The sequence below is a fragment of the Hipposideros armiger genome, unplaced genomic scaffold, assembly GCF_001890085.2.
Source record: "Hipposideros armiger isolate ML-2016 unplaced genomic scaffold, ASM189008v1 scaffold_69, whole genome shotgun sequence".
NCBI lineage: Eukaryota > Metazoa > Chordata > Mammalia > Chiroptera > Hipposideridae > Hipposideros > Hipposideros armiger.
This window is the reverse complement of record NW_017731419.1, coordinates 445,814-466,818: the sequence shown is the minus strand read 5'-3', so window position 1 is coordinate 466,818 and position 21,005 is coordinate 445,814. Positions and strand designations below refer to the sequence as shown.

The following is a 21,005-nucleotide window of genomic DNA, read 5'->3' as shown; positions in this document are numbered from 1 at the left end:
TGGCTGAAGGAACTACCCCCCAAGAAGCAAAACCAGGTCCAATTGAAGGCATACTCACTATCCTCAGAGACAGCAACTGTTGACATATTCATGGTTGGAGCTGCTTCAAACAAGTGAGTGCCATCTGCTTTCTCTCCCTCGTTTTGAACAGAGGTCTACTGCTGTCATCCTGTCCCTATCTCACCATTGTGTCTTGGGTGTGTAGGGGACAGATAACTTGCCTATTTGGTTCACAGGTCTCTGGATCAAGAGAATTTGCACCCAAAAAGTTTCATCAGTGACCTGACCAGATGCAGATCAACAGGTTAATAGACTTTAAGCCTGAATCCATAAATGGATAAGACTTTTGAAGGTCTTATGAGGCGGTGAAAGTACTTTGCATATGGGGAGAGCATAAGTAATTATGTCCAGAAGGTAGATGAAATATGACCACAAAATTATTGCTGCTATATAAAGGGAAGGAGTCTATTTCCCCTACTCCTTGAATCTTTGACTAATGGAAGGCAGCAGAAGTGATGCTGTGTGACTTCTGAGATTCAGTCTCAAAAGGCCTTTCAACTGCCTCTTTCATTCTCTCAGAACATTGCTGCCATATGAACAGTTCCAGCCTAGCCTCCTGGAGGATGAGACACCTAATGGAAAGAGGGAAAGCCAGATACCCCATCATCCCAACCATTCCAGCCATCCCAGCAGAGGCCCCAGACAGGGAAGTGAGGTCACCTGGGGCCAGCCAATTCCCAGCCTCACCACCAAGTGATGAAAATACATGAGTGAGCCTAGAGGAGTTTATCCAAAGAAGCCTAGTTGAGCATAGCCCAGATTGACAATCCACAGAATTGTGATCAAATAAATGTTGGTTGTTGTAAGCCACTACATTTTAAGATGGTTTATCCTACGGCAATAGATCAATGGAACAGCCCTCCAAAGGTACCCACTCATGACCAACTCCTAAAAAGTTTAAATGACTTGTATATGGTCTCATAGGTAGGTGGGAATAGAGCCGGCCAGAGTCCAAGTATCTCAACCAACTAATCCAAAGTTTTTATACGACACCATACTACCTTCTCTTTGTACTTTTCAACAACAACTAGAACAAAAAAAGAAGATAGAAATGGTTTAGGGAAACTGTCATTAAAAGTGGCTAAAGGAAATTTGAAAGCAAAATCTTTAACTAGAGATATCATTCAACGTACATGTAAAGGAATACTTTTCATATATAGTCAGTCTGAGTATGTTTTGACACATATATTGGACTATTTGCAGTCCATTTCAAAACAATAAAGGTTTTTAGCATACAAGATATATCCTTTGCCAAAGTTAAGTTGCACATATCATACTGTCATTCTAACATTTTTTTAATTAGAGTTCTATTCCAGAGCTAGACATGTTTTTATTTCAGGTAACTTATCAAACACACTGTGCATAAAATGGGTGAGCAAAAGCAGAAATGGAAATAGAGGCCATTTGGACATAGTAATCTTGCATGCTAAATTATTTCTTGTCCCCCTTAACGAATACAGTGACATGTACATACTGGGAAACCATGGTGCAGAAATGAGGCAGATGTCAATGAATGAATTTACGTACAAACACAGCGAATCATGCCCCACCACACAGATGGTTTGCTCTTACCTTCTTCTGACATATGGCAGATATTTCAGCTGTAAGGGGAAGGTACACAAAATATCAACAAAGAAAAAGAGCCCATTTTCAATAAGGGCAGCCACGCAGGGGAGTAAAAACAAGCTTAGTAACATGACCACTAGACTTGGCCAAAACAGCTTCTCACTTGTCTCATAAATTATCATCTACTTATGTTCAATGAGGTTAAAAACGCCTGCATGCTACAAATACTTCACCTATTCTAACAAATAATTCAACCTTCTCAGATACAACTTAGAATGCAGTGCATGTTGAAGCCAAGTAACTTTAATGTTAAAGCCAAATAACTTTAATCTCACCTCCTCATTTGACAGAGAACAAAACTGAGGGCCACTTATAATAGCATGACTTCTTGAGGATCACACAGGCTACCAATGGTAGAAGCCGAATCCATATGTCTGTGGATTTTCTGTTCACTACTGTTCAATTATACTATGACACTGAGTTGATGTGATATAGTTAGAGCTTCACCGTGGAGATGATTTGCTATATCAGAACTATAGAAGAAACTTGCTAACTTGGATTACTTAGATTCGAACTATCAACTTATATCAGTCTTTAACTAGTTTAGAACCAGCTGCATGACTTTTTAAGAGAAAGCAATTTTCAAACCCATGGATTGGCCAGTTGGAGTAAGGCTGTCTGTCAAACTACTGTCTACTTTAGGACTGACCTCAACGAATAGATAAAAAATCATTTTAGTGGGCATCCAATTGTTTCCATGAAAATTAATACTTGAGAGCACTTGAAAAGCATTTTTCCAAGAATATGTTAACATATCCCCTGAAATAGTTAAGTGTTCAAAAAATGGGCTAAACTATTACTTACAGTATAGTCTATGTTATAGTTTATTCAAAAGAGCAAAGGTAAATATCTCCCAAAACCTGCCTGGAAATTATGAATTAGTGGATGTTAAATCAATGAAATTTACAGCTCGGTTTTTAAAATTTACAGCTAGTTTTGTATAATTAATAGTTATTTAACAGTTTGATATCTTAGAGTTTATCTTAATCTGAGGGCACATCTCTATATAAATAAAGTTATTAATAACTTTCTTCCAAAGATGTTATCTAGAAATTATGACCAGTATTCTGCAAGATATCTGATATTTAAAATGTAGCTTAGGACACGACTATGGTTTTTGCCTCAGATTATTGGAAGTTTGCTAACAAGGTAGCCTAATTTAAGGGGAGGAAAGTTACCTTTCCTCATACAAGCCCAAATCTATTGGCAGATATTCTTATACAATTTTTCAAAATGTCTCTTTGAAGGATATAAAGGCTGACATTATTGATCCATTAGACAGATGGAGGGAACTCACTAAATTATTTTTTAAGGTTGAGATGACCTAATATTGAAAGTTAAACTACAAAGAAATAGTATGATTATCAGCAACGGCCTTACATTTAAAAAATGTTCACAGAATTTAGGTAACATAAGGTTTTTACATTTCTTTTTAAATGAAGCCTTTCGCCTTGTTTTGTTTTTCTCATATTCTTTTATTATCTCCCTCTGAAGTCATACGTCAAGTTCTTCCTGTGTGCCTGACCTGTGCTCAGGATGCTCCCAGCTTCTCCCACCTTTCATCTTTCCTTGCTTTCCACTGCTTTTCCTTGTCATTTTGGCCTCCACTTAGGTGGCTGGAATACCTGCTTCCCCTTGGGTAGAGGAATTCTACCTTACCTATCTGATCCGCCAACTTACCGGGCACAGCTTTCAAAACTAACAAAAGGCAAGCATTACGGTCTTGTCTTTTCATGGAGATGAGTCAGATATACTTTATCCCCATTTTACTGAGTCTCAGAGAGATTAAATGATTTTCCCTAAAAACCCAGAGCTAGTAATAGTGTCAGGAAAAAAGTCTCATGATTCAGGGCTCTTCCTGCTGGTGTTCCTTATTCCCCTTCTGACCTGGCACAGCAAACGTGGCATTGGCAACACCGTTCTATATACAGAAACTCCCTTAAGACAATTCAGCAGGGCTTGAGTCATACAGGATCCTAATTCCAGCATCTATTTTGGTAGAGATGATACCTTTTCCCTCATTATTAAAATGTGCAGGCATATTATAAGCGAGACATTGATATAATGCTTCATATCAATGAATATTCATAGAATGTAATACTTTGGTTACCGTCTTTGTAAAATAAAACAGTACAAAAGGAGACAAATCAACCATGTCATCAGTCATGATTACTCATTATTCATTCTTTCTGAAGTAAACCATACCTTGCGGCAGAAGAACATCAATCAACCATTCACTGTGGTCCCTATGAAGAAACACAAAATTCATTTTTGAGCTTCTTAGCAATGTTACCCTTCCACACAAATGTTTATAAGCTGCACGCTATTGCTAAAAGGCTTTTAATAGAAAGGAAGTGTAATTAAGAGCACTATCATAATAAACTTTTTAAATGTCTAATGCATTCCAGCTAAATTATAAATTATAGGCATTTAATCATATTCAGTTATCTTTCAATGATACTTTCCAGATGCTAATTAAGCCAACCAAAATACAGCATGATTTGTACAAAGCTGAGTGTGATTCTGTGAAACTAACAAGCAAAGAGAACCCATGTGAATTATATGTCATGTTTGCAAACCACAGTTTTATGTTTCACTGTGGCTATTTTAACAGGGTCATTTGACAATTGCAGCTGCTTTATTAAGCGGAATTGCTTTTTCTTGTTACACAGAGAGAACTATTACAACTTTTCAAAGCTCAAATCTTTCAAACGAACGTTTGCTATATATTAAATATCCGACAAAGCAACCTCTAAAAAACAGAGAGGTTAATTTAATGGGAGACGTGGGTAATGTAACCAATTTCAGTCCAAGTGACTGTTCTTATCTTCTCACTGCTGCCCTATTTCCTTTACTTTGAGGACCCTTGTACCTACCCCGCGATCCTCTGGCTGCATTCTTCACAGAGATACAATGGGGGTGGCTTATCACCCAAAGCTACTGACAGGGAAGGGTCTATACACATCTGAAACACATGAAAAGACAGAATGAGCTCTCTTGTCCTGTTTATCACATTCCTGATATCGTGAACACAAATGTTTCAATAATAGATTTTCGAAAGCAAAGTAGAATAAATATTTTTAGTAAAACCCATTCAACCTATAACTGTTTTTCTTGCACTGGCCAATGAGTCCACACTAGAGATTTATATGTGGCTGCTGTGGTTTTTTCATTTCTCCTGTTATTTGTAATTCAAGAAACAAATAACGTCAAGAAATCTACCCTCATTCCACAAATATAAAAAATCATCTTGTTCAACGGCTACTCAAATTGCCTCAATATTACTCATACAGTAATTCCTTCCCTAAAGTGGTAAACATTGTAATCTTTCTTTAGGAAAAGGAAAATATATTAAGATTAAAAATTATAGCTATTACCAAAACGCTGGCAGTAGAGACTTTTGTCACTTAAGACAGAAATTTAGCCTTCAACCCAACATAGAGTGATTCACTTTCCCTACACTGGAATCTAAGTTCTATATTAATCATCCAGTGCTTCATTTTCAGGTGTTTTTTTAAATTCTACATGTGACCTATAGTTTGTTTAACCCTAATGTGCCCTGTTCAATTTTGGGTGAATTATGGCTGAGTTTTCATTAGCCTAAGCACAGAGATAAAAAGTGTTCACTTCACAGTTGATCATCAGGGTATATCAAATATCTGGATGTTTTAAATCCAGTGAACAAAACAATTCAGATGACTAGCTGGATTTTGTACTTGGTATCAGTTTAAGTTTCTAAAACTTACCGAAGTCATTTTGAATTCTGTTCATGCCCTTCAAGAAATAATCAATCCATGCTACAGTCAATTATGCAGTTAATATGCCTAGTACACAAATTCTTCCGCCTTTTCTTTAGTTGTTTTCACTGATTTCACTGAAGGTGAAAAATGAACCAAACTCATAGCTCAAACAGCCTGTCATTTAATTAAAACCCTGAGAAGTTTCAGTGATTGCAAAAACAAGAGGTAGAATTTCTAAATTTAAATAATTACACCATCAAAATATGTAAATTACATGTATCCTAATGCTAAAGGCCCAGTGTGAAAATTTTCCTTAAGTAAGTTTCATGCTTCCTTTGAAGCAAAGAATAACTACTTTTTGGTGTGTTAAATTAGGGATTGGCAAACTTTCTGTAAATGGTCAGAGAGAAAATATTTCTGGCTTTGCAGGCCATAGGATCTCTGTTACAACTACTCAACCCTGCTGTGGTAACATGAAAGCAGCTATAGACAATAAATACATGTGCAAATGAGCACAGCTGTGTTCCAATAGAACTTTATTTACAAAACAGGCAGCAGGCCAGATTTGAGTGTGGGCCACAGTTTGCTGACTCCCACGTTAGACAATTATCTGAACTCCAAAGTATTCTGTATAGCGAACACAGAACCAAGTAAAACCAAAAGCAGAATGTGATATAATGAACTGTAAGGTGCAACATATTTTCATTTTGAATCCTATCACAACAACTCTTGGCTCTTGCCTAAACAGTACTTTTTTGCAATCTATTGCAACAAAAACAAATAATACTTTTCTATTTGGCAAATCATTACTGCCTAGTGATATAGCTCACTATTATGGAGGTTTTAGGCTTTTGGTGAGGGTAAACCCATTTTCCCTGAGTCTTTCCCATGCAACCCATGGAGACCTCTTTTTCATCTTCACTTTCATCTCTAACAGGTCGCTGATACCTCTGTCAGGTAAAGATATTTTTCCATTTCACTCAAAAGGAAAAACTCTTAGGATGTTAGAACTATAAGGACTCAATAGAGATTAGCTAATTGACCTCTGATATCTTAATTAATTAACATGACCCATCAAATTTGTGGCTAATAGTGTCAATTTTATTCTACTCAGAACAGTTCCTTTTACACCCATATTAATATGTTCATATCTGACTATTGCATTAAGAAATATTTATTTTCTATTTATAAATATAATATATACCCAATGTAGAGGATTGGGAAAATAGAGAAAAGAAGAAAATAAATAACTCATTAACCCTCCATCTCAATGCAGTCACTGGTAACATTCTGATGAGCATTACTGGTTGCTTTTAACTATGAGTATGAATATAAATACAGACACATGTAATTTTCAAACTAGATTGGCATCATACTATACAATTTCATAATTTCCCTTTCATTTGCCATTATTCTGTAGGCATCTGGATGTTGGATACCCTTGATCTACCTGTCATAAGATCATATCCACATAGGTTTCGGGAGTGTTCATACTGTAAGTAAAGAACAACATTGCGACAAACCCGTTACTATGCAAAAACATGTCTTGTCATGCTAACAAGAATGTTACCTTTCTCGGAAATATAAGGTGAAAATACAAAAGGAAGTTTTTTTAGGAAAACTGGGGTTCAAAAAGTACAACTTGGGGGTGATGAAAGTGTTTTAGAATCAGACAGAGGTGATGGTTGCAAAACATTGTGAACGTACTAAATACCACTGAATTGTTCACTTTAAAATGGTTCATTTTATGTTATGTGAATTTTCCCTCAATACAAAAATAACAGAAAGTAGGCTGGTTTGGCCTATCCTGGAAGACTGGCTATAGAGAATAGCCTGTGAGAAAAATGAGGCCAGGCCAGAGAAGTGGACTGGGTTGTCTGCCTAGAAGAGAGGGAGAATATCTAATTTGTGATGATTTCTGTGAGTAGGAGGTCAGAAGTTATTACTAATCAGGAAGTCAGAAGCCTCCTGAGAATGCACTCTGACATAAAATCAAGGAAAAAAACAAAAGTCAGAAAGTACCTTCTTCCTGTTGACTTCTGGGCAAAAGAGGGCGCTGTAACTTAGGCAAGAAGAAGAAAGGAAGGATATAGACACTAAAGGAACCATGAAAGTCTCACCACTGTGAAGACTTAAGCTGAGTTCCATGAGTAATATATGAAGTAACATGTGTTTATCTCAAAAGGTCCTCACACCACAGAAAAGTACCTCTGAACCTCAAATGTCTACGGAAGTTCAGAGGAGGGGAGCACCTAGCAGAATAGGAGAGGCCTGTGCTTCCATTGGTGGGTTACCCTCACTTGCTCTTTCTCAACACAAATTCATTTAATTTGCCTTCATCAAAAGCAGAGACCAAGCATAATAAAAAATACATCCTTTGTTAGTAAGATATATCTAGATGACAATGTTATTATTGGCACTCCTCTGCCACCTTTGGTATACGAAACACACTTTTAGTTCCATTTATATGTATATTTCTTATATCCCATTTTACCTCTTCTACTTTTTTTCTATAGAGTGATAGTGTTATTTTTCTATTATTTGATAATCTTTATAGTTTACCTATCTATAGAACAAGGGAGGCAAACTCCCATGACCCTGGGTTCTATTGGGTCATCAGGAAAGTCATGACGCATTTTTGCATTGAAAAACATAGAAAAATACGTCATGACTTTCCCGACAACCCAATATAACGTAACTGAACTCTAATCACTTGACCTAACTCCTTCTCATGCTTCATAATATAAAAATTAACCCTTGTAAATCCAGACACAGGTCTCTCCAGCCAAGTGTTATATCCAACAAATATTCCATAAGTAATTTTGTTAAAAGGTAAGATTAATTTTCTTAACATTCAACTTCAAATATTCAAGGTTATAATACTACCGCACCAATTTGATATGGTAGTAAAAGAACAAGGCTGAGAGTCCAGGTACCTGGTTTGGGCTGTGTGAACTTAGGAAGGTGACTTGACCATCACCTCTAATGTAACTTTCTATGTGTTTGCTGTTCAGCTACCTCTCAGTCATTTCAGCTAAGTCATATCTGAGATCTGAGCTAAGACTTAACAATTTTTTCTATTTTTGTCCTATGATTCTTGAATTCACATAGTCACACAACCAGACACTCATAATTTGTAACACACACATGAAAGCAGGGGCAAAGAACATTTCCCTGAGTTTATAAGAAGCCAGATAGAGGTCAGTTAAGGATTATGTAAGTGTTTCACCAGGATTATTCTGATATTAGATCAATGCTACACAGCACTTGGCTATGAACTCATAGCCAAATCTGTAATCACAACTGTGTATTGCTTTATCTTGAACCAATCCTCCAAAGTACACTCAGATTGAATATGGAGGTTCTTGAGATTACTACAGAGCACAAGCCTCTGCTTTATAAAGAAAACTATAAACTACTCCATTTCACTCAGCAATTTGCTCCTGATAATTTGACCACTGACAATACATCATGGCACCAGGTCGAATAAAACAATACCTTCACAGCTGGTTTGTTAATTGCGTTGTGGCATTCAATGTGCTGGCAGTGGATGGGATTCCAAGCTGTAAAGCAAAGCATAGCTGATGAATACTTCTCAGTGAAATTATTTGCACCCTAGTAAAAACACGCAGATACTTCATTCGTTTTCTTTTTCCTACATAGAACCATCATCAGAAGGCTCCCTAAAATAATCATTTTTTTAATCTATGAAAAAATTTTAAATTGAGCAAAGATATCACAATTCCATCATCCATTTTCCCATGGGAAGAGATAAGCTAGTATAAGGTAGCAGACACAATACCATAATATTACCTTACAAGATATACCATTAGTAAATTCTCAAAGGTTTTTACATCTACGGTTTCACTGGATCCTCCCAACAACTCTGTGGGACAGGTACAGCATATGATTAACCTCATTTCATATATGAGTAAGTTAAAGTTTAAAAAGATAAGTAGTTTGCTATGATTACAGGGTTAGTAAATGACAAGCTGGGATGAGAACCTGTATCTCTTGGTTCTTGACACTTTGCTCTTTTCTCTATAATATGCTATGCTAAACATCCCAGATTTTTGGCACCAGGAAGTGTTTCAAATTGATAATTGCTGAAACGAATAGTAAGGCAACCTCTACCATTTCATTTTCCACCCCATCCCCATCAAATGCAAAGACTGGAAAGATGAGTTTCTTGCCCAAATGAAATGCAGCTCTCTCTCACATGTGACCGACAAATTAAACCTCTGCTAGCTTGCTAATACACAACTCCTTAACACAGTATACACACAGAGAATGGGAACAAGAACCAAGTGATCTAGGATAGATCAGAATGAGAATCACAATAAGTAATTATCATCATCTAGATGCTGCTGTAGCCCAAAGCTCTTAGCTAACAATATTCCACCATAAAAAAAGTAATAGGATTGTATGTTTGAAAGTAGGACATTTTTCTAAATTGCCATATTCTAATTTTACAGGGCCATGACTGGCCTATTATAAAAGAATTTGCAAGTGAAAGAATATTTCTACTTAGTTACATATCAAATTATAATTCAAAAATATTTACTATTAATGACCAAGGCCTCATTTATGTTCCAATCATTTTATTAAATTTTCTATCTAGAAGTAGTTTATGCATAACTTCAAACTGTCTATCCTATTGTTAGACCACACATAATATTTTGTGTCTGACCTGAAATTCAAGAAAATATGATCAACAGAGCCACTGACTTTAGAAAATATACAATGGATCTATTTATTTAAAAAGAAGACAAGAAGTAAAGACAAGAAGTAGTATGTTATTATACTACTCTAATAACATAGTATCATACTGATGATATTTTTAGAGAGGGGAGGGGGGGAGGGAGGAAATGAATAAGGGATGGGTAAATGAAGAAATTATTTTAATACAGGCATTCAATAATTATAAGATTTATTTCCTACATGTGGAAAAGTCAGGGTGAACATAGAGAGCAGCAACAAGTTTTCTTGTACAATTGAAGAAACTTGAGAAAAAGACTGCCTTTACCCAGTACAGGAGGTGCAAATACATGAGGCATGTGGCCCCATTCCTACAACCCCAAATTCATGACAGATATCACTAATTTATAAGAGCATTCCTTCCTAGTCCAGAACTGGCTTTAGAATCTTTCTCAAAAATTAGCTCGAGGAAGTCACCACTAATCAAAACAGACTTGGCACACAAGATAAAATCTGCTAACGATCCCTGAATCCATGTATTACAAGAATATTTGCATATTACTTTATAAACATCAAGGAGAGTTTCTTGACACTTATATTCAAAGCATGTAACAACTGCTATGGCACAAATCAGAATGTACAATAGCCATAGCACTTGATCAGGGCTCTAAAGACTCCTGTTCTGCCAGAGATTGATGCTTTATATGCTGAGAGTGGGGATATCCAAGTGGTCCTACTCTTCTAATTTTTTATTCCATTTTTACAAAGTGTCACAGAAATAAGAACAGGTAGTAGGATTCCTCTTTTAAGTTCACCAAAGTCACACCAGATTTAAGCTTACTAGAAAAGTAAACCTTAGTTTTTGTTGTATATCAAATATTATCTGTCAAGGTTTCAAAAATATGATGCCTAGAGCCCACGTTAGATCTACTGAATAGAGAGATCTCTGAGGATAGAGCACAGATATTTGTAATTGGAAAAAGCACTAAAATTGATTCTAATATAAGGATAATCTACATACCTTATCATATGGCAAATATACTAATGATAGATCTCTCTTCATTTGAAAATAAAAACAAAAATATAGCATAAAAACATGGCAAACAAGAATTCTGTTTCCAACTATGACAGAGTAACTGGAATTAGACCTGCCCTCCCACCATAAACAACTACAAAAATGGAAAATATATATGAAACCACTATTCAGAAATTTGACTACAGGTAGTGCAGGCCAATGATCCTTGAGAGAAGAGAAACAATAAAGTGACTCCTACAATCACACTGGCATTTTTCTGAAAGCAATTTCCAGACATTGGCCCTAGAAGGGGGAATATAAGCACAGTAGGTTGGTTTCATTGAGTTGAGAAAACAAATTTGGAGTTTAGAGAGGTAAGGTGGCTTAAATTTGCTGGGTAGAGTACCAAAGAAGAGGGAACTGTGCAAAGAAAGAGCTCCAGAAATGAGCAAGAATCTTTTGGGGTGTTTGGCTTTATACTTAGCTGAACATGTGTAAGCCAAAACTTGATTAGGCTGCATAGAGAAAAACTATGGAAGATCTGTAAGCTAAATAACTCCTACATCTCATATAGGGATGGGAGATATTAAAGTTCCAAACAGCCAGAATGGAGGTAACTCAGTGAAAACTGGGGACATTCAATAGAGACTCTAGGAAGTCATACCTTAGTAGGAGAGCTTAACTAACATTAGTGAAAAAGCTACCCCAGGCTCACCCTAACAAAGCATAAGAACAATCGTTGGAAGGGTCAAGTTGATCCACCAATAACCTGACAGCCAAAACAAACCTCAACACACTGTAATAGAAGACAACAAAATCCAATCACTTGATAATGTAATATTCATGAAGTCCAGCATCCAGTCAAAAATTACTTGATATTCGAAAAGGGATGAAAACGTTACCCATAATTGGGGGGAGGGGAAACTGGCCATTAGAAACAAACTCAGAAATTACAGAAATGAGGTAATTTTAGCAAACAAAGACTTGAAAACAGCTATTATAAACATATTCAAAGGAAATCATGAACACAAATAGGATAAAGATAATAAAAGAACCAAATGGAATTTCTAAAAATTAAAAACACAATATCAGAAATGAAAAATTAACTGAATGGGCTTAATAGCAAATTAGACAATGCAGAAGAAGATATCAGTAAATTAGGAGACATACAACAGAAACTACCCAAACTGAAATACTGGAAGAAAAATAAACAGAGCTTCAGTGAGCTGTGGGAAAATATTAGGCAGAGTAAGGCAAATGTGTTTAAAAGCCCAAAAGCGGCAAAATGGGGAGCAGGGGGTGGCTTAAGTGAAGAAACAATGGCCAAAAATTTTCAAGTTTGATGAAAAGTATAAACCCACAGATCCAAGAAGCTCAATGAATCTTAGGCAAAATAATAGCAAAGAAAATCACACCAAAACTCATTAAAATCAAATTGATGAAAACCAATGATAAAAATCTTAAAAGCAGCCAGGAGAAAAAGACACATTACTTACAGGGGAACAAAGATAAGAATGATCGTTGATTTCTCGTCAGAAACAATGCAAGCCAGAAGACAATGGAACGACATCTTTAATAGGCTGAAAGAAAAAAACTGTCAACCTAGAATTCTATACCCAGCAAAAATATCCTTCAAAAATGAATATGAAATAAAGACTATTTGAAGACAAACACAAGATAAAAGAAGTCATTGCCAGCTGAGCTCCACTACAAGAAATGTTAAAAGAAGGTCTTCAGGCTGAAGGAAAATGATACCAGATGGAAGCTAGCACCTACACAAAGGCATAAAGAGTTCTGGACATGTTAAATATATAATGAATAACTGTAAAAGACTTTTGACTCATATCAATATGTTGTTCAAAGATGATTTACTGCTTAAAATAAAAATAATGGCTATGTATTGTGAGACTAATAATACATATAGAGGGAAGTAATATATTTGATAACAAGAACAAAAAGGAAGGGAGGGGGAAATGAAAGTGCACAGGGTTCTTACATTACATATAAACTAGTATAATATTATTTTTAGGTAGATTGTGAAGTTAAAGGTACATATTGCAAACCTTAATGCAATTCTTTTTATAAAGAGGTATACCTAACAATCTAATACATAGATAAAATGAAACACTAAAAATAATTAACCCAAAAGAAGACAAGGTATTTTTTATAAAGGAACAAAGAATAGATGGGACAAATAGAAAACAAGTACAAGATGATAGGCTTAAGCCCAACTATATCTGTAATTACTTTAAATATAAATGGCCTAAACAATAGTTATATTACATGTAAATTATCTAAAAGGCAGAGGTTGTCAAACAGGATTTAAGTTTTTCAAAAAGCATGACCAAATACATGCTGCCTGCTAGAAACACATTTGAAATATAAAGATAGGTATGTTAAAAGTAAACAGAAAAAGTTGTACCATTATACATGATTAGCATAGCATTAGTAAATGCTAATCATAAGAAAGCTGGAGTGTCTATATAAATATCAGACAAGTAGACTCCAGGACAAAGAATATTACCAGTAATAAAGAGGAATATTTCACAATAATGAAAGGGTCGATTCATCAAGATCACATAACAACCATAAATATGTATGCATCTAATGATAGTTTTAAATTATATAAGCGAAACTGACAGAACTGAAAGGAGAAATAAGTCCATAATTAGTGTTACAATTTCAACAGCCGTCTCTCAGTAATTCTTAAAACAAGTAGACAGAAATTTAGTAAAAATAGAACACTTGAACAACATTCTCAACAGCTTGATCAAATTGATAATGATAGAATTCTCCACTCAACCACTGTGGAATAGACATTAATTTCAAGGGCACACGAATGTTTACTAACATAGACATTATTCTGACCCATAAAATTAACATAAAAAATTTAGATAGAGCAATATCATAGAGTATTTTTTCTGACCACAATGGAATTAAACTAGAGGTAACAAGAACATATCTGGAAAATCACCAAATACTTGTATATTCAAATCACACACTTCTAAACAATCCACAAATCAAAAAAGAAATCACAAGAAATATTAGAAAATATTCTGTACTGAAATACAATAAAATCACAGCATACCAAATTTGTGGCATGCCACTAAAGCAATGTTTAAAGGGAAATTTATACTTTAAATTCTTATATTAGAAAATACACAAGGCCTAAAATAAATGATTTATGCTCCTATCTTACTAAGATAGAAAAAAACAAATTACACTCAATGTTTTATCAGAAGAAAAAAATAATAAAGGAGAAATCAATGAAATTGAAAACAGAAAACCAGTGGAGAAAATCATAAAACCAAACATTGGTTCTTTGGAAAGTTTGCTAAAATTGATAAGCCTCCTAGCTAGCCTGATGAATTAAAAAATAGAGAAGAAACAAATTACCAATATAAAAAATGAAAGATAGGACATTACTGCAGACCCTACAGACACACCAATAAATTTGACAAGTTGGATGAAAATGCCCACATTCCTCAAAAATCAGATTACAAAATCTAACTCAACAAAAAAAAATTTAAATAACCCATAACTATTAAACTGAATTCATAATGTAAAACCTTCCCACAAAGAAAACCCCAATTCCAGATGAATTCACCAAATCCTACATAAACTCTTTCAGAAAATAGAAGAGAAGGAAACGCTTTCAGCTCATTTTATGAGTTCAGTATTATTCTGTAAACAATATCAGATGAAGACATTGCAATAAAACAAAATTAGATTAATATCCCTCATAAATGTAGGAGCAAGAACATTTAACAAAAAATTTGCAAATTGAATCTGTCAATATAATGTAGGTGACAATGTGGACTTTATTTCAGGAATGCAAGGTTGGTTTAACATTGCAAAGCAAATCAATGTAATTTACCATATTAACAGAATAAAGGAAGAAAGTCATATGATCATTCCAAAACGCATTTGACCAAAATAGGAGAAAATGCATTTGACCAAAATTGACATTCACCCATGATAAAAACTCTCAGCATACTAAGAGTAGACAGGAACTTCCTCAATCTGATAAAAAAGCATCTGTAAAAAACCTACAACTAGTATATTGAATGGTGAAAGCTTTAATACTTTGTCCCCATAGACTGGGGGAACACACAAAGATATCCACTCTCAGCACTTCTATTCAACACTGAACTGGAGATATGAGCCAGTGCAATATGAAAAAGAAAAAGAGAAAGGAAAGAGGGAAGGAGGGAAATGAGGGAAATGATGGAGGGAAAGGAGGGGAAGGAAGGAAGGAAGGAAGGAAGGAAGGAAGGAAGGAAGGAAGGAAGGAGGAAAGGAGGGAGGCAGGAAGGAAGGAAGGAAGGGAGGATGGAAGGAAGGAAGGAAAGAAAAAAGGGAGGGAGGGAGGGAAGATTGGAGAGAGGCAGGCAGGCAGGCATAAAAATTAGAAAGAAGAAAAAATTTTAATTATCTTTATTTGCAAGAGAGCATAATTATGTATACAGAAAATCTTAAGAAACTTACAAATAAGCTACAAACACTATTAAGTAAATTTAGCAAGGTTGCAAGATATAAAGTTAATATACAAAAATCAATGCAATTTCTATATAATGGCAATAAAGAATTTGAATATTACATTTCAAACACTATTTACAATAGTATACAAAACCATAAAATATTTATGAACACCTTTAACAAAATATCTGTAAGACCTGTACACTGAAAACTAGTCAACATTGCTGAGAGAAATTAAAGAAAACCTACATAAATGGCTAAGTATGCCATGTTCATGGATCAGAAGACTCAATATTGAGCCTTTTCTCAAGATGTCAATTGTCCCCCAAACTAAATTACATATTCAATGTAATCCCAGTCAAAATTCAAGCACATTTTTTTGTAGCTGGTAGCAAAATTTATGTGAAAATGCAAAGGTACTAAAATGGTCAAAACAATTTATAAAAACAAATCTGGAGAATTTACACTACATAATTTCAGATTTATTATAAAGCTACAGTAATCAAGACAGTGTGATATTGGTGAAAGGATATACAATGGAATAAAACATAGGGTATAGAAATAGATTCACAGATACGTGATCAGTTGGTTTTCAACAAAATAGTCTAGGTAATTCAATGTGAAAAAAGCAATTTTTTTTAACAAATTGAGCTGGAATAATGGGATACCCTTATGGGAAAAAGTCAACCCTTACATCCCACCATATACAAAAATTAATTCCAAATGAATCATATACTTAAATGTAAAAACTATAAAACAGCTAGATTAAACATAGGAGAATTTCTTTATAACTTTAGGGCAGCAAAAGAAAAACCCATAAAAAAAACTGATAAATTGAAATTTATCAAAATGTAAAACTTGTGCTCTTTGAAATACCTAAAAAGAAAAGCCCCTGAGAGAATATACGCACAATACATATATCTGACAAAAGTCTTCTATTTTGAACATATAATAACAAGCAATCTAATTTAAAAATGGACAAAAGATTTCACTGAAAACTTCACACACAAAAAAAGATATACTGCAAAGATGCTATCATTTGTCATCAGAGTAATGCAAAATTAAACAACAATCTTGATACTGCTACATGGCCATCAGAATATCTAACAAAAAAATTGACAATCCCAAGTGTTGATAATAATGTAGAACAACTGGAACTCACATGCATTGCTGGAGGGAGTATAAAATAGTACAACCACTTTTGAGGAACTGTTTGGACATTTCCTATAAAATTAAATACACACTTACCATACGATCCAGCATTTTCACTGCTAGGTATTTATCAAGAAAAAAAATGTATATCTCAACAAAAACACTTTTATATGAATGTTTAAAGCTTTACTCATAATAGGTAAAAGTGTTCATCAATGAATAAACTGTGACATATCCATACAATAGAATATTGTTCAACATTAAAAAGGAACGAATTACTGATACACCAACATGCATCAATCTTAAAAACATTATGCTGAGTGAAATAAGCAGACATAAAAATGGTACATACCATGTTATTCCATTCATATGAAATCCTAGGACAGGCTAATAACTAATCTATAATGACAAAAAGCAGATCAGTGGTTGCCTAAGATAGGTTGACTGAAAAGAGAAATAAGAAAGTTTTGTGGGGTGATGGCAATGTTCTATATGTTGGTTACATTAGTGTACATGTTTGTCAAAAGTTATCAAACTATGCTGAAAATGGGTCATTTTTGTTGCATGAAAATTATCTCAATAAAATTAATTTTTAAATGGAAACAAATGAAGGACTGCCTAAATATGTTCTTCAAAGGAAAAGATATACTAAAGCCTGAGAGAAAACGTAAGTCTGAAAATTATCTCATCTATAAATCAAACGATTTTAGGAAAATGTGTGGCATCTGCAACATGATGCAAGAACACATGGCCTCTATGAAAGTAGGTGTATAAAGTCACAGAAATTCAGAGTGAGATGGGAAGCTAACAGGATGAGATAAAAATGGATTTGGAGAAGAGATATAGTAAGTGTGAGTAAACTAAAAATAAAACAGCAAAATTAGAAATCCTCATTCAAAGCAATAAATAGAGTTGACTTGGGGGGAAGTTAAGTAACTTATACACTAAACCAACAACTTAAGCTAAGAACATAGAGGAAAAAATATATAGAAAATTTATAGAAATAATATATAAGATAATAAAATAAAATAAGGAAAATAATGGTTATAATAGCTACACAGAACAGAAAATTTAACTCCAACCTATGAATTACAGGTATTGCTGAGGAAAATACCAAAACAATTTGAAGAAAGCAATAGTTTAAAACTTCATTAATGAGGAAAAGATTTCCTGAAAAAGAACCTGAACTTGCAGACTGAAAACACTCTTCACATTATAGGCAAAAATCAATGAAAAGATACTCAAACATAGAAATATTTAAGAAATGTTCTTTTTAATAAGTAAATAAGTCTCCAAGAATTAAGAAGAACAAAATGGATCCCTATAACATACAAAATTACACTGGTCTTCTATAAGATTTGTCTTCTATAACTCTAAATAGAACGAAAGAAAGAAAGAGAGAGGGGTGGGGAGGGATGGAAGGAGAGAGGAAGGAAGGAAGGAAGGAAGGAAGGAAGGAAGGGAGGAGGGAGGGAGGAAGGAAGGAAGGAAGGAAGGAAGGAAGGAAGGAAGGATGGAAGGGGGAAATTACAAATTTTTTACAATGAAGCAGAATTTTCTTTTTGCATGGAGAAATAGAAAGACACTCTTTAAAATGCCTGAGCCTTAATATACTGGGGGTGCCAAAAAAATGTATATAAGTGGACACTTTGGTCAATGTTGCTCAAGCAGTAGTTTGCAGTAATCAGAAGTGTCTGAAAGCTGATGGTAACCACTTTGAGCACCTCTTGTAACTGCAGAAGTCAAATGTGACTTGTATCCATCTTTTGTTATTTGTATATATTGACTATTACAATTTTAATAGTTTTCTTTTCTTAAAATGTGTATACATTGTTTTTGGCATCCTCTGTGTATATTCCACTATTAAAAACATTACAGCAAAAAAAGAAGTTTAGGTTCCATTATCCCAGAAATGAAAGAGAAATTAATTCAAGCCAATTCTCTTACTGAGAACAATTAGAAACTGAACAAAATTAAAAGAAAGAAAAAAAAACAGAACTTTATGAAAGAATTATGGGGCCATGATAAAAAAAAAAGGAAGGAATCATTGAAAGGTGAACCTAGTATTTTGGGTCATTCTTCCTCCTCTGCCTATTTCTCTGTCTGCCAATTCCACAAGATGAGCAGATTTTAACAAACATTTTAAAATAAGAGAACAAAAATTGGAATTTGGGGACCACCAAGTAATGGGAGACCTAAAAATCTCCCTAGGCTGTAGATAGAGGTCCCAAAAGGCCACACCCTAGGAGTAAAGGGGAATTAGAAATAGACCAACCCTCTCAGGGAATGAAGACCAGCCTCAAATCATCTCAAGAATGAACCACAGGTCTATTTTGTTTTTTCTTTTGCTGCCTTAAGGTGACTTGGACTGCTAATGTCCATAGCCTCCTGCCAGGAGCAAAAGCAAATTGTCTCTGAAGAAATATAACAATCCTAATCTACAGGTTTTCTATCTGACGTCTTGCACACAACTTTTAAAAACATGCAAGAAGGCAAGAAAACAAAAGAAATGACAATAGAATCAGAATCTCCAGAGGTGCACAACACGGAGTTATCAGAAACAAACTTTAAAATAACTACGGTTAATATGTTCTCTAAAGTAAAAGACCAATCAGAGAATATCAGAGAATTGAAATTTTTTTAAAAACACCAAATAGAAATTCTAGAACTTAAAGATATAATTCAAAACTTAATAATACAATAGGGGAGACTAAGGAATTAGTGAATAGGAAGACAAGTTAGAAAAAAGATTTAACATGAAGCACAGAAAGATGAGATGGGTAGAATACAAAATATATCCATAAGAGACAGGGGAGAAAGGCTAACATACATGTCACTGGAATTCCAGAAAGAGGGATGAGAATATGAGTCAGAAGAAGCAGACATAAAGATGACCCAGACTCATTTGGAATTAGGAATGAGGATTTTAAAGTAAGTACTTAAAATATGTTAAAGAATTTAGAGGGGCCGGCCGAGTGGCTCGTTGGTTAAGAGTTGGCTTGGGAGCGCGAGCTCTAAGCAGCAGGGCCACCGGTTCGGATCCCACATGGGCCAGTGACACTGCCCTCTACAGCTAAGATGGTGAACAACAGCTTGATCTGGAGCTGGGCTGCTGTGAGTCACCGGTGACAGCGTAGGCTGCAGTGGGGCTGCAGTGGGCTGCTGTAAGCTACTGTGAGTGGCCAGCAGCCGGCGTGAGCTGCCATGAGCCTCCATGAGCTGCCATCCACTGGCCGGCGACCGATCTGTGACTTGTATTCATCTTTTGTTATTGGTATATATTATTACAATTTTAATGCAGTTTTTTCCTTTCTTAAAATGTGTATACATTTTTTGGGGCATCCTCTCTCTATATATATACACACACACAATGAAATATTATGCAGCCATAAAAAATGAGGAAATCCTACCATTTGCGACAACATGGATGGACCTTGAAGGCATTATGCTAAGTGAAATAAGTCAGATAGAGAAAGGCAAATACGGTATAATGTCACTTATATGTATAGTCAGAAAAAAAAAAAAACCTAATGGAAAAAGATGCTCAGACATGTGATTACCAGAGAGGGAGAGTGGGGAGTACAAAGTTCCAGTTATAGGATAAATAAGTACTAGGGATATAATGTACAATGTGATAATTGCAGTTAACATTGCCCAGTATGATATATAGGGAAGTTGTTGAGAGTAAATCCTAAGAGTTCTCATCACAAAGAGAAAAGTGTTTTTTATTTTCTTTATATGGTATGTATATGAGATGATAGAGCTGAACCTCTCGCAATAATAATTTCACAACATATATAAATCAAACCACCATGCTATATGCCTTAAACTTATAGTGATATACGTCAATTATTTCTTAATAAAACCAGAAAAAATATATTTAAAAAAATTTTTCAATCGAAGAGAATAAAAGGAAAAATTTCAAAATAAAAAAAAGGTAGTTTACCTTCAAAAGAGCAACAATAAATGACAAATGGCTTCTCAATAGAAGCAATAAAAATGAAAATATCAGAAATATCTTCAAAGTATGGAAAGAAAATGACTGCCAATCTAGAAATTGATATACTGAGAAAATGTCTTTTAAAACTAAAGGCAAGGCCAGCAGAGTGGCGCGTTGGTTCAGAGCTGGCTTGGGATGCCAGAGGGCCCCGGTTCGTATCCCACATGTGAGGGCCAGTGACACTGCCCTCTACAGCTAAGATGCTGAACAACAGCTCAACCTGGAGCTGGGCTGC

At 34.9% G+C, this 21,005-nt stretch overlaps 1 protein-coding gene across 1 annotated transcript in view; it reads right to left on the bottom strand.

The window, feature by feature from the left end:
* The window catches only part of UNC79 (unc-79 subunit of NALCN channel complex), a 188,772-nt gene that overhangs the window by 137,834 nt on the left and 29,933 nt on the right, over window positions 1-21,005 (bottom strand). Inside the window, exons 8-11 of the mRNA XM_019642451.1 lie at window positions 8,925-8,989; window positions 4,563-4,651; window positions 3,892-3,932; window positions 1,633-1,661 (exon numbers count right to left, since the gene is read on the bottom strand). Coding sequence (XP_019497996.1) covers window positions 1,633-1,661; window positions 3,892-3,932; window positions 4,563-4,651; window positions 8,925-8,989 — 224 coding nt within the window. The remainder of the gene's footprint in view (window positions 1-1,632; window positions 1,662-3,891; window positions 3,933-4,562; window positions 4,652-8,924; window positions 8,990-21,005) is intronic.